The sequence below is a fragment of the Ochlerotatus camptorhynchus genome, unplaced genomic scaffold (genome assembly GCF_037179485.1).
Source record: "Ochlerotatus camptorhynchus isolate MF236.1 unplaced genomic scaffold, CSIRO-AGI_Acam_v1.1 ptg000204l, whole genome shotgun sequence".
NCBI classification, from domain to species: domain Eukaryota; kingdom Metazoa; phylum Arthropoda; class Insecta; order Diptera; family Culicidae; genus Ochlerotatus; species Ochlerotatus camptorhynchus.
The window spans coordinates 296,850-312,415 of NW_027040694.1; the positions used below are offsets into that span (position 1 = coordinate 296,850).

A 15,566-nucleotide genomic window follows, 5' to 3' on the forward strand; every position below is an offset into this window, starting at 1 on the left:
ATGATTTTAAATTTTGGGAGGCTAATCAGCACCTGATTTGAAACCATTTGAGCACTGTGGAGCGAAAATTTCAAATTTTGCATCGGTCTAATGTGCATGCAAGAAGGCAGCTTCCACACCTGCGTAGGGTATCGCACCCATTCAACACACATGGGCCGGGACCAACGGCCCTTCCGTGACCAGAGATTTTTGAACCCTCAGAAAAATCCCACCGACCTCGGCTGGGATTGAACCCAGACCCATTGGGGTGAGAAAGCAGTCACGCTTACCACTACTGACATTATCCAACAGCAAATTTCGCCATCAGGGATGCCAGATTTTGAAGACTTTTGAATAAATATCGGTTATTCCACGTGTCCGAGGCAAGCGCAATTGACCTCTTTCGATTTGGTCCAATTTTGGAGGAGATGGTTATTTTAGTCTAACTTTTAAGAATCCAAATTTTAGGGACGTTCGAGCACTCCTTGGTCCAGGGTATCTTTTTCTATTTTCGAGATTTTCAAGAAAGCACTACTTTCTTTTATCTATTTGTCGCCAATCAGGAGTAGACCGATTTGATAAAATGATAATTACATTTTATGTCTTACATCTAAACAATATTATATCCAAAAAAAACTAGACTAAACATTATATTGTTTACATTGTATTACTTTGTTCATAATTAAGGTATAGAATTGAAGTATTACTTCAATTTGCATTTTGTCATTGTAAAGTCAATAGTTACGCTATGCTTATTTTAAGTTGCCATCATCTAATTCAAAGGCCCAAATATTTTGATTTCGTAGTTGCCGTAGTTAAATTTTGATAAAAGTGTTGGTTAATCAATGCAATGCGAAACGTTTACAAATAAGACCATTGCAAATTCGCGGCGCTCTATTAATGTTTGGATGCTCCTTAATAAAGATATAAAAAAAAAATTTGGATGCTGATGAGCATGATGGAAGAGGATATCTTGTCCAGCCTGATTTTTGATGTGTAAACAATAAAAATTGCTTTTGTACTGATTCTATTCATGTATCGCGCGTGACTGAATAAGGTGACCAAACTACTACTAAATGTTGAACACGAAAAGGAATTTTTTGAAAATTTCACTGATCCAAGCTAAGAGTGTATATATGTGTATATATATATCACAGTAGGCATTGGTTGTCAGGATAAGTTCATTTGTTTATATCATGGCTGTACCGGAGCAAGCACGTCGTGATTCGATATTGGACGCTCGAAACAAAAATTTTGGTCTATACGCTCGCTGCAATTTTCGATCAAATTCCTGGGCAGAAATTTTATTCCTCCGTTGACCAGAATAGTACCCCGGAAGAATGTATAATCAAAAAGAAGTCGAAATTCCCCAAAAAAAATTCTTGTTGCAATCTGCAGTTGTGGGCTGAAAGCGAAACTTTCGTTACTTCTGGCATCATGATCCAGTAAATTTACTAGGTGACTACGGAACAGAGAGGTCAATTTCACTTTTGTGTTTTATGGCTTGTGATATTGGTGCCTGTGATTTTAGGTGATATTGATCTTGAAATATAGCTGATTGTGTTCTTGATTTTAGCCGACACTGTTTGTACATCGTTTTTTTTTTTCTTTTTTAACGCTCTGAAAAAAAACATTGTTGTTCACATAATTCAATTCGGACAACCCCAACCATGAATTTTCGCTTAATTCCCACCATGGATTCCCCATCAGCGCACATTCTAATGCCTGTCCAAAATAGTAATTCATTCCGCCATAAGCAGACTAAAACCGGGCATCCGCTGAAAGAGCTAGCTTTTAGCCGCGGAATACTTTCGTCCCGATCTCCAGTGTCACCATTGTCCATCGATGTAAGCACTTAACCGTTTCGTTCAGTTTCTTCTCCTCAAGATCTTTCATAACATTGTGCACCTCAAACCGTGCATCCGCGTTGTCCCGGTTTGCTGCCAGGTATCCATCGTTGATCACCGCAGCGGATTTTTATACCATAAGAGTTTTAGCGATTTCAACAGCAGCTCGTCCCGTTGTTGGTTGCATATTTCAAATGCCATTAGATGCGTTTCGATGTTGTCGTTGGCGAGTTCTTTGCCAAGCACCTGCCACGATCGGAGGAACTCGATCGGTTTTTGGAGGGTCGCTCTAGTGTGTATCAGCCTGCCGGTGGAGTGGAATGGCTTTAGATTACCGTTTTGGATCGGATTTTATTTCAGGCGTAACATTTGATAACGCCACAAAAGCTTTTGTTAACAATATTTGTAAGGCCCTTTGCACGCGAACCAAAGTACGCCCAAACCAACAACATCATCGGGTACGGGCAACTCTAGCCTTTACGAAAGTGGTATTGGTTTGCGTGGGCGTACTTTGGTTCACGTGCAAAAGACCTTACAAAGTTTTTTTCAAAAACTTTTATGTCGTTATCAAATGTTACACCTGATTTCTTGGTTTTGTTGTTCATTCACCTTTCAAACAAAACATTTGAACTGTCAAATTAACCGGGTTTCCAAGCATGTCGTTATTCACAAGCAAACAAAGTTGATCACGTGACTGGCACTCTTGAAATGTCGGCACAGCTGCGGCACACTGAGAAAAAAGTTAACACAAAATAAGTATGTAGAGTGACCATCCCTTGGATGATGTAGATCATGGAGCGCACAAGTGGAGATTTTGACTTTACATTTCAAGCACCATCGAATATATGTGCTAGTATACAGTAGGTTCTTATTCGGAATTAAATCCATTACATAGATGAGGTCTATACCCGCATAAATTGTAACCATACGATAACCACATCCAATAGGGTCTATATTTCTCTAAAAACCATAATGAGAATGGTTCATTCAACTTTAATCAAACCATACCTAGATAAAGTTTTGACTATATTGATTAAGGTTTTTGAAGACCTGACCATACAAACAATGGGTGGTTAAGAACGTTTACCGTACGAATTCTTACATTTTCCCATACATTTTTGGTAAAGTAAGCATAACCTGACCATGTCAGAAAAGCTTCTAGTTGAATATTTGAAACCAATTTCCAATTAGGTTTCAATAAGGTAGTATGGTTTTGAGCCAACCATTGTTATTAACTTCCCGATACACTTAAAACGGATAGAAATGACCATGCTTATTGAGGTTTTAATACTGTTGTATCTTATGTGGATTGTAGTGGATATGGATTTATATTAATTGTGATTTTTTTAATGAAGAAATGTAAATACTCAATTGCTCTGCCTTATTTTTATTATTATCAAAATAAACTCATGTATCAATTCAAATTTAAAATTCATTAAAAGCAAACTCAGTTTGTATATAGGGCCAGAAAAACAATAATCATTCACGACGACGTGCAGCGGCTTTGTTAAGATTGCTGATTGTTTGTGCAATGTGTTTACGCACAATATGTTCGTTCGCATAGTAAGCAACCTCCTTCACCTGAGAAGGGCCCAGGCGTTGGGTAACACGTTCAGTGAGTTTTTTCTAAAACATAATAACAATATGTATATAAAAATGCCATTTCATGAATTATTTAACTGAATACATACCAAAGATAAATTTGAAAACCTTGGGTTCAATTTGCTCCCTGGCCGGGTACAATAGTGTACCATCGTCTTTCAGTAGATTCTTGAAACGCGGTATTAGATGTCCCGTTGACTTCATGTTTATGAGGTGATCTGTTCCATAAAAATGGATAGCAAGGTTGGCCACAAAAATGCTATCCGAATGTGAAGCTGAGTCAATAGCCGCAATCTCTGTGAGGCTCATATTAATGTTTTCTTTTGCTGTGAATCCGATCTGAAAGCAGTTATTTAAGTAAAGTTCTTTTGTAGTTCCCAAATGTATTATGATAAAAAAAAATCGAGAAACTGGCTTGTGTCCATATGGTAAATACAGTAAATTACTTACGACCGACGGGATATGTTGTTTATCTTTTAATTCCTGGTTCTCACGTGCTAGAAACAAGACATTATCTTTGAGGATCACAATTTGATGCTCTTGATCCGAAATTTTCTTTCGTAGTCTTCGAATTTCCGCATTTTTCTTGGTAACATCCCCGTTGTAGAATGGCGCCGGTGGTGTAGTGGTAAGCGTGATTACCTCTCACCCCAGCAGGCCTGGGTTCAATCCCAGTCGGCGCCGCCGGGATGCTCTGAGGCATAACATCTCTGATCACGCCTTCCTTCGGATGGGAAGTAAAGCCGTTGGTCCCCGGTTCATGAGTTGATGGGTCGATAGGTAGGGATCAGGCGTGGGAGCTGCCTTCCTGACACGTCGGTAGCATTGATGCTCAGCACGGAAAACAAGATCGACGGAAAAAACAAAACCAAAGGAAAAAAATCCCCGTTGTAGGATTTGCATTCAGAATCGGATGGAGGAGCAATAGGACATTGATGTTCAATTGGCTGTTGTTCTTCCCACTCCTTCGTTTTTAATCCAACGATAATTTCTACGCCACTTATTTGACGTGCACTCGTCAAATCGATCGGCTTCGGATTCATTTCCGTTCGGGTAAATCTGCACTGGTTGTCCCAGTTGATGGGCTTCGTCCGATTCTCTCAACTCCGAATTCAGATCCGGTTGTGCTTGATCCGAAATATTCTTCCGTAGTTTACGAATCTCCTCGTTTTCCAAATCGGGTGGAGTCACTTTCAGAACAACAGGACATTGACAGTAAATTTGCTGTAATTCTTCCGACCCCTTCACTATTATTCCAGCGACAACTTCTTCGGCACCGTTCGTGTGAACCTGCACTGGTTGTAATTCCGAATGATGTGCGCCGTCCGATCCATCCGACCCTGATTCCGCCGCTAGTTGCTGCTCTGGTTCCACCTTCTCCGCTTCTGAATCGTGATAGGCAAATACCTGCTCGCCTTGGAATATGAAGAAGGACTGAGACCCTAAAGGGTCTTGCGATGATCCTGATCCAGATCCATTCACTGAATTGTTATAAATTGCCAGATCTACTGCTACGACATAGCCGGACTGGCTGAATTGTTCCCCGGAAAGTAAATTCCTCAACTGTAAACCGAAATTAATAAATTAAAATTGAATAATTGATAATTCCAGGTTAGAATTTACCTCCGCATGTAGATAGGCGCTGTTCGCAGTGTTGGTTGAGATTGTGGAAGGCTCTACATATTTTTGAAACAAATACAAGCGTTAAGTTAGAAATTGATGTTTTAAACTAATATAACTTACGTTTCGTATTTTTGTTGATGATTTTTTGAGTTTGCTTGCGTTTTGGAGGCATTTTTGATGATAAAACTAAAACTAATAAGCACGCACTACAAAAATGGCTGCCGTTTCAAGCAAAAGCGTTCTTCCTATACTGTCTTGGTCAATTGTCAAAACATAAAACAACCATACACGCAACACGTAAGCGTTTCAAATCGCTACTGTTTGTCAGTAACCATTTGAAACGGTTTATGTGCTATAAGGACTATAGTTGTATAAATACCATACAGAACAGGTCAGGCGATGTAAATTGTTCGTCTTTTTCACTATCCAATTGTTTTTATGTATCAAAGAGTTTGACGTCACACTCCTTGTTTCATAATAATAGTGGGAGAAGCGAAACGTCAACAAACTAACATTGCCAGACCTGTTATGCATGGCGGTACAGTTGAACTTCACACGGAATATTGTTGTTACAGTTCGTAAACAGTGGAAGTTTGCTCGAATGAAAAAAAAAATGTTTCTTTTAAACTTTTTCACTAAAATGAGAAGTTCCAGAAGGGAAAAGCTGTTCTATATTCACAGGAATGTTCCTTACACGGTAAGAAAAAAGTACCCAACGGCCAGTTCACTTTTACCTACTTTTGACTAGTTTGTCTCGTTTTCTCCTTCTAATGTTGTCAAAAACGGAGGAGCAAGACCACCCAACAGGGGTAGTAAAGTGTGGGAACCCAACGTTGAGTATAATCATATTTACCTACTGTTGGGTACAACTAACTTACTTTTGCGTTGAAAGCTAGTGGAAAATTCCATACGAATTGCACACAAGTAAATGAAAACTACTTTGACCCGCTTTACCTATTTTTGGGTTCCTGCACTATAGTGCCGAGATGAGTGAAAAGAACTTACTTTTGGGTACTTTTTTCTAACCGTGTACGTTCGCAGAATTAAGAAGGTTTGTTTGCGTATATAATTTTCAACCAGAAATGAAAATCAACCTTCTTTTTAGGCGCAAAGTTCCACGTCCTCTAAAAGTCGTCAATCGAGCCAGCTCACAGAAACATCTTTTGGCGGAGTAAAGGGTGTCCACGATGAAATTGCCACACACAAAATTGATTCGCAAAATTCGATTTTTCATCCGATTGCCATCAAATTTTCAGGGATTGAGAAATAACTATTAAACTTCATTTTACCATTTTACTCGTATTTTATTTACAGTCCATACGCAAATGCCCGCACCTTGGCCTTAACCCCGGCCATAAGATTCTGCACAACCTGTGAATCAACCGTTTTTTGCATGTAAACCCATACTTTCTTCAGTTCCTCGACTGTCTTCACTACCTTAGGTCGTTTAAGAAGGTGCTGCTTCATAATCGCCCAGTACTTCTCGATGGGGCGGAGCTCCGGAGTGTTGGGAGGGTTGAACATTTTCGGCACAAAATTGACCTTATTGTCCGCATACCACTTCAGCACGTCCTTGGAGTAGTGGCATGTAGTGGCGGACTTGTTCTGCTTCTCGTCGCGATTAGGGGCCTTTTGTACCTTGAACGTTCGAAGCCCAGCCTTAGTTTTGGCCTTCTGGACAAAACTTCGGCTTAGGTGCAGCTTCTTAGCCACATCCCTAACGGAGGCGTTCGGATTTCGGTTGAAGGCCCCAACTACGCGGTTGTGATTTTTGGTGTTGTACGGAATACTTTTTCCTTCACTTCTGGGCTTCCGATCGGTGGTCAGCCGTTCCTCGAACCGCTTAATCACTCGCGACACCGTGGAATTCGCGATTCCCAACGTTTTAGCGATGGAACGATGCGAGAGATCCTTGTTCTCGTGATGAATGCGCAAGATTTTATCACGCACGAGCTGTTCTTTCGACTCCATTTCCGCGAGTTTTAATCACAGGACTTTAAAACTTGCAGGATGTAAATAATTCACTATGAACTAAATCCACCCAAATTTTCATTAAATTCTACCCAACGCAAAAAAAAAAGTTAGAGCAATTTCATAGTGTGGCAATTTCATCGTGGACACCCTTTATCAGAACAGAGATTGTTCTAATGAAACTCCCTGCAAGGATACATCTTCGATTGGTTCCGAAAATGAGTGTGATGTTGATGAGACTGATCCTTCACAGATTTTTGATTCAGTTTTGAATAACTGGGCCTTTGATTTCTTACCAGCTAACATATCTATTTACAGGAGAACGCATATATCGAAGACAAGATTCATGCGAATCTCAACGCAAGTCGAGTTGAAGTAATGTTCATGCTTATGAATATATTCATGAGGCACAACCTAACGAACGTCGCTATCACAGATTTACTTTGTATGATAAATCTTATTATTGGATTTGATTCATTACCGGAAAACTACAATCGATTTCAAGACTTCTTTCGAACTCATTAGTATACAATGCACTACGTTTGTAAACATTATATCGGAACCGAGCATAAACGATGCGCCAACTGCAACGAATGTAAAACGTTCTTCTTCATCATGTTCGATTTTTGTTCAACTCTAAGAGATATTTTGAGACACAACTGGACGGAGATTCTTAAATACCAACAGGAAATCATCAACCCCACTGTTATTAGGGACATTACCAATGCTGCGGTTGTGACAAGCAATTATGTTAAGGATCAAATCACTCGATGCATTAATACAGATGGAGTGAAAATATTTAATTCGAACATCAAAAGGTCCCTTTGGCCAATAATCACGATCATCAATGAATTACCTCCTCGTCTACGATTCTTAAGGAAAAATGTAATTGTTGCTGGATTATGGCTCCACAATGGAGATCCTGATGTTGACGTTTTTATGAAACCTTTTTTCAAGGTCCTACGAAACTTACATCTTGAAGGATTAGATATAGGTTCTAGAGTTATACCTTCTATTAGGACAGTTGCTTGCTGTGTCGATACCAAAGCACGATGTAAAATTCAAAACTTTAAACAATTTAATGGTTCTCAGGGCTGCAGTTATTGCTTACACCCAGGGCATCAAGCTTCCGGTAGCCAAATCAAGTATGGATTTATCAAAAATGTACAGTTACGAAATCATCTGGATACATTAAATGCAATGGCTCTGAGTCATTCACGTGAAATACCAGTAAATGGAGTTAAAGGTGTAACGCCACTTATATTAATTCCTTCCTTCAATGTTGTAAAAAAAACTGTCCGGTTGATTACATGCTTACTTACTTACCAATCAGGCTAAGGCCTTGTTGTCCTCTGCTGTCCGAAGAAGTCGTCTCCACTCTACTCGATCCATGGCCACAGTTCGCCAGCCTCGTAGTCTGCGAAGGGTCCGCAGGTCACCTTCTACTTGGTCGATCCACCTTGCCCGCTGCGCGCCTCTTCTTCTTGTTCCTGTTGGGTCGCTTTCTAGAACCATTTTCACTGGGTCGTCGTGCGGCATTCTTACGACGTGCCCAGCCCACCGTAGTCGCCCAATTTTTGCAATGTGGACGATGGATGGTTCTCCCAGCAGCTGGTGCAATTCGTGGTTCATTCGCCTCCTCCACGTTCCGTCATCCATCTGCACTCCACCGTAGATGGTACGCAACACCTTCCGTTCGAAAACACCAAGGGCGCGTTGGTCCTCCACGAGCATAGTCCAGGTCTTTTGGCCGTAAAGGACCACCGGTCTAATCAGCGTCTTGTAGACAGTCAACTTCGTGCGGCGGCGAATTTTATTCGACCGGAGCGTCCTCCGGAGTCCAAAGTAGGCACGATTCCCTGCCATAATGCGTCTTTGAATTTCTCTGCTGGTATCATTTTCGGCGGTCACCAGTGAGCCCAAATACACGAACTCATCGACCACCTCGATTTCGTCACCGTCAATCTGAACTCGGGGTGGGAGGCTAACATTGTCTTCCCTAGAACCTCTTGCTTTCATGTATTTTGTCTTTGATGCGTTGATGGCAAGTCCAATCCGTCTAGCTTCAGCCTTCAGTCTGATGTACGTTTCCGCCATCATCTCAAAGTTCCGTGCCATAATGTCAATGTTATCGGCGAAACCAAGGAGCTGGATGGACTTCCTGAATATCGTGCCACTCGTGTCTATCCCAGCTCTTATGATCACACCTTCTAACGCGATGTTGAACAGCAGACACGAAAGTCCATCACCCTGTCGTAACCCCCTTCGAGATTCAAAGGGACTCGAGAGTGTCCCCGATACTCGAACAACGCACATCACTCGATCCATCGTCGCCTTGACCAAGCACGTCAGTTTATCCGGAAATCCGTACTCGTGCATAATCTGGTTGATTACATGCACGCTATTCTTTTGGGAGTAACCAAACAATTATGCAAAATCTGGTTTGGAAAACCGAAAGCGCCATGTTACATCAAAAGTTAAATTAATATTATAGATAACAATTTGGAATCAATTGGTTCGTTCGCAGAAGCCTCAAGATCAGCTCGAAAAATAAGCGATCGTAACTCTTGGAAGGCCAACGAATAACTTCATTGGATCTTGCATTACAGCTCATGCATACTTAAATGTGTTTTGCCTTCAGAATATTATAATCATTACAGGCTACTTGTTGTATCAGTTTCAAATTTGCTTCAATCTGACATAACTGCAGATGTGCTTGATTTATATAACACTCGGCTCACTAATTTCGTTGAACAGTTTGAGACATTATATACAGTTGATGAAATGAACTACAACATTCATTTGCTAATGCATGTTGTGGAATGCTGTCAAAACTATGGACCGTTGTGGACTGTGTCGTTATTTGTTTTTGAAGATATCAATAGTTTATTGAAAAGTTATGTTAAGGGTCCAAAAGAGCCATTAATTCAGATTGCAAATCGATGTATATTATCACATGTTAGACATAACTCCGAGACATTTTCAGAACTAAGTTCAAACGTGCAAGATTTCTGCGAAAAAATTTCAATCAAAATCAAAAATTCTCCTCACAAACTCAACTTTGAATACATACTCCCGGAAAACGTAATTAATAACTATAGCAACAGCAAATTTTATGAACTTTCTTACTTGAAATTTAGTAATTATACATATAAACGCAGTTTCAGAGTCCAAACTAATAATGATGCAATAAATCGATCGAACAATGACTCATACTTTGCATATTTTTCTGATACAGGTTTAGGTCTAGGAGAAATTTGTAAAATATTAACGGATAACGAAAGTTATTACTTTTTAATCAGGAGCATAGAATATTTGAAAATTGATTCAGATTTTCTCGAAAAGCTATCGATTAATCAAACGTTAAATTTAATAAAAGTGGATGAGACAGTATCAAAGTATTAGTATTAGAATAGATTGTCATAAGTCGTTTTATTACACATGATGTGCCTATATAATTTGCATTGCGGAACTATTGACATCACTATGTCCAAGCAGCAAATCACAGAACAGAAGGGGAAGTGCAAACAAATCGGTGAATTAAAAGTGGTTCGTTTTTCTGCTTAACAAGCGATGTGTTGTGGTAGCGTTCCACACGGGCTTTCTATGTGCACTCACACTATCATAGCATGCTGCCTATCTTAACTGCAGGCAGAAGATGCCTTCTACCGCTAGGTGCGCTAGTGTTTGCAAATGACAAGTGGAGCCACTTTCTGTTCCGAAGTTCCACTCCTGCGAGCAAATACAAACTAAGCTAAAACAGAATAGAATTAATGCATAGTATGTAAGTAAACATTGTAATAATCATTGTATGTAGTCTACACTGGCTTGACGAAATGGAAATAACTTACATTCTGTGTAGATTGATGTGAAGCACAACATATCAATTAAATTTTTCTTTGTAGAATCAGATCCAATGTGACAAAATATATGACAATCCTAATGAACTTAAAGCAATGATAAATTTTACATTATGATCCGAAATCTATGCGAGTAATTTAATAAAATATAATCAAGATATGCTAAAACTGTAACACATTATTACGAAATTGAAACATGAAAATCATAAATATTGTCAACGTTTCTTCGTATTTTTTCGTATTGTTCTGTAACAGTTCAATATAGTTATCTGACTTTAATGAAATGCATGTGGAACATACCATAAATAGTAACAGCAGAATGTTATGTTTTAATAACGTTTATTAATTTCATGAACTATAATAAAACCATTTTATATAAGGTTAACGTAGTAAGGTGCAAGTAAAGTTTAAACTGTTCTGGAAATGGTTTTATTATATTATTAATTACGCGGGTAGCCATCAGTCGATTCTTTCCAGTTCCACGTTTTCCAATGTATGCTTTTATCTCGTGAAAATCCAAAACCCACAGATAGGGGAATTTACGTATTCTCGGCAACCTAAGCAGCGACCTTCTTTCTATAGCCTTTTTCTCTATGGAACGCACACATATGCAGTATTGGTTTGTTTACAATCTTTTGCTGCCAGCTGCTCTAACAATTTCAGTCGAAAGAATTGTCAAAAACTGTTTTGAAACGCTTTTACAAAGCTCCAATCTTCTCTAGTGAGAGCGAGTATTGTCGGCAACCAGTTTTTCTTCGGCAACCGTTCCATTTGAACTGCATGTAATTCTGCTGTTCTATTATCGGCAACTCGAAATCAGCTACAATTTGTAGTGCGTGTGTTTCATTTCAAGAAAACCCTGCTAGATTGCTTTTTCTCAGTGGTAAAAATATAGTCAAATTGAAGCTGAAAGCATAAAGCGAAGTGTTTTCGTAAGAAAATCCAGTGAAAATAGTGTTTCAATTTGGGTTGCCGAAAATAGTCTGTCATGCCGAAGCCGTCATTTCCCCTATATAATCCACAGATGGTTCTGAAGTACATTTTGTTTAAAAGCAAAAAAGATTCAACAACTTTTAGGTTAATAACTGTACTAAAAACATGACGATTGTTTTATGATAGACCCATTTTATAGTTGACAAAAGAAAAGGGAGAAGTTCAGAGGGTCTAGTATAAAAGAGGAGCAGATTCAAAACAAACTGCCTTGGCAACCTATGCCTTGGTTATTCAATCAAGATAGGCGCTGCTCGATTGGCTATGATTTTCTTTTTTGAACGCTAAGTTACAGAAGGCTTTTGTTACACCACATATAGAACAAACGTGGTTCATTCTGGAATATCTTGATGTCCCTTTTTTCTTAGAGCCGATTGGTATATGACACTTGACCCTTGACGGTCTTAGAACGAAAATGTATTTTTCAATTTATATTATAGCCATTCAGTTCACGAGAAAGGCAAAAAGTCAAGTAGTCCTATTACATAAGAAGCAATGGAGGACCGACTTGTCATGAGCGATAGCTCTACCCTTTTAATTAACAGAACATCAATCTTACCAAAACAATGAATAAGCCATCGAACGTGTGCAAAACAGTCAGTATGGTTGGAAAAGTACTTGTATCGTTTGTAGTAAAACTGTAATGATTTCCAAACGCGACCAACCGTTCGTCGCCACATTTCACTCGGCAGCAGCCCTAATGAGAAACACTGCACCGTAAAACCTCGAGTCGTGTTTGGTAAAAGAAAACGCACCACTGATTCACTCAACACAAAGACCGTTTGGTTTGTTTTTTCCGTCGATCTTGTTTTCCGTGCTGAGCACCAATGCTACCGACGTGCCAGGAAGGCAGCTCCCACACCTGGACCCTACCTATCGACCCATCAACTCATGAACCGGGGACCAACGGCTTTACTTCCCATCCGAAGGAAGGCGTGATCAGAGATGTTATGCCTCAGAACATCCCGGCGGCGCCGACTGGGATTGAACCCAGGCCTACTGGGGTGAGAGGTAATCACGCTTACCACTACACCACCGGCGCCGTTTACACAAAGACCGAGATTGGTGCGAAATGATACACAAAAGACAAAAGGTCCCTCAAACAACCGCGGTTAACTAAATTATTCATGCCAAAAAAATGCTTTAATTGTTGCATAATTGGAACTGAAGTTATCCAACTTTTGTTTTTCATGCTTCGTTCCAAGTTAAGGTCCAATTACCAGCCCCAAACTTTCCATCCGGCGCTGTTCTTTTCTTCACTGTCCACTCTGCACAGCATGTTACGACATCCCAGCAAGGACATTCGACATTCTTACAAAGCTGTCAGAGTTTATACCGGCAACAACGGCACGGTCCTCATGTGACCACACCTGCATGGGAAGAAGACGAAGACGCATTATCATCATCTGAGAGGAGAAAACAAAAGCGAAACCGCATTATGCAACCGAAGCATGTGCCATCGGTCCACACCCGGCTGGCTGTTGTTCGGAGTTGTCTCGTTTCGTTGGCTGTGGAAATGCGAAGAACTAGTTTCACAGCAGCAGAGGGCTCAGATGCTACTATCGCAGTACGGAGATGCCACCACCCGGTGCCTGCGTTCAAAATGTAGGTTGACGGAATTCATTGATTAATTCATCCGTGCCGCATTAGTGAGCGGTTTGTTTACAGATCTGCGGGGTTGTTGGATTAATTTACATTAATTAAATCAATTTCTAGTGGAGAAATCATGACCGATCTCGATATAGCCCCAAAAACCTGAAATTTACAGGTGGTCTCGGTTACTGGAGCATCTGCTTATGGCAACTCTATGTATCTTCACTATCCAAGTAGGCAGCTACATACACTTAGGGGACCTAGGAGCATTATGGACACACTAAGGATTTTACCAAGTTTGAAATAACTTTTTTTTTTTTCTTAAAAAACAGTTTGAAAATTTGTTACATTACATTGACATTGTAAAGCAAGCGGGGAAAAATAGACACCCCTTCGGGGCAGTAGTTTATGATTATTTTAATGTACCTACCGAAAATTATACAACGATATATGTGGGAACAACAAAAACAATTGAATATTCCACAATAAACAATAATTGCAGTCTAACTACCGTAATCTGCTCGCTACCCTTATTTGGTGATACGCGACAATTATATTTTTTCAGCATACAGCAATCCTGTGCGTTTTTTTTTTCAAGAATTTACCGTGATATGGAACATATTGAAATTAGTTCACTCGTTAAACTACTCATTCAGAAGAGGAATGAAATATCTGTTGAAAAAATGTTGTTATTTTGGAAATTATACGGGTTGTCCAATCTGTCCCGGTTGTTCATAATGCTCCTAGTTCCCCTATTTTAAATGTAAACCCTTGACGTTTCTTGAGAAGTAAATTTTCCAATTGCAGATTTCTCTTCCCACGTGCTTCCTCTTAACACATTTGTCATCTTGTATAGCTCCGTCATACCGAGTGTCAAACAAACAGACGTGAATCTGCAACCCGTATTTGCCGAAGGTTTGAAATTTGCATGAGCCACAATCTTAAACAAACTGTCTCCATGTCATATCTCAATTAACGCCAACCACGAACCATCATCCATTTGGAACGTGACTCACTTCCCGCTGAAAAATGGCGTGCAAATTTCCGTCGACCTCGTATTTGCCACAAGCAAATGTATATTGTCCAAGCATCGTCTTCCCATTCAAAAGAAACCCTTTTGTCCACGAAACGGTCGTTCACTGACACGACTAACTAACTAACTAACTAACTGAATTGAATTTGACTGACTGTAATGTTTGCTCGTTTATCTTCTCCTCTCTCGTAGCTCTGAAAGGCACCGCCGACGAGTTGGAAGCCGAGGGTTACTACTGCCACACCTATCTGGTGGACATCTCCGATCGGGAGCAGGTCTACGAGCTGGCCAAGAAGGTCAAGCAGGAGGTAGGCGACGTCGACATCCTCATTAACAATGCCGGAATCGTCGCCTGCCGGACGCTGTGGGACCTGTCGGACAAAGCCATCGAGAGCACCTATGCGGTTAATATTCTTTCGCACTACTGGGTATGTATGCAAATCAAGATGATGAGCTTGGGGATCTTATATTTACGAATGAAATTCTTTTAGACCACGAGGGCTTTCCTGCCGGAAATGATGAACGCCAACAGGGGACACATTGTCACCGTCGGATCCGTCGCTGGACTGCTCGGAACGTACGGCTGTACTGATTACAGTGCCACCAAATTTGCGTGCGTCGGATTCCACGAAGCGCTGTACACTGAACTGAAGGTGAGTAATAGAGCTGTCCCATTGCAAATTTGTATATTCATTCGAAAAAAACTACAAGGGACAGCCCTATGGAGTTGTACGCAATGATGACGTAGGACTACGTGGTCTTATATAATAAATCGCATTTGTTATCTGCAGCAGGAGCTTGTGTTATGTGTACTAATAAGAATTTGAGCGGGGTTCTCTCTGTTTATAAGCTTTAGTATGACGCGGTTGACATAGATGGCCCACAGCAACTCACGAAGAGCTACTGATTCCGATCAATAGCGGTGCAGCTTCTTCCTCTTTCTATGGATGCTCATTAGACTGATGCAAAATTTGAAATTTCCGCTCCACAGTGCTCAAACGGTTCCAAATAGGGCCCTGATTAGCCTTCCAAAATTTGAACTCATTTAGTGAGAAACTGCATTGGCAC

At 40.3% G+C, this 15,566-nt stretch overlaps 1 protein-coding gene across 1 annotated transcript in view; it reads left to right on the top strand.

Annotated features, from left to right (window-relative positions):
- The window catches only part of LOC135703003 (estradiol 17-beta-dehydrogenase 11), a 78,933-nt gene that overhangs the window by 50,784 nt on the left and 12,583 nt on the right, over positions 1-15,566 (top strand). The window contains exons 3-4 of the mRNA XM_065224094.1: positions 14,691-14,926; positions 14,990-15,151. Of these exons, the coding sequence (XP_065080166.1) occupies positions 14,691-14,926; positions 14,990-15,151 (398 nt within the window). The remainder of the gene's footprint in view (positions 1-14,690; positions 14,927-14,989; positions 15,152-15,566) is intronic.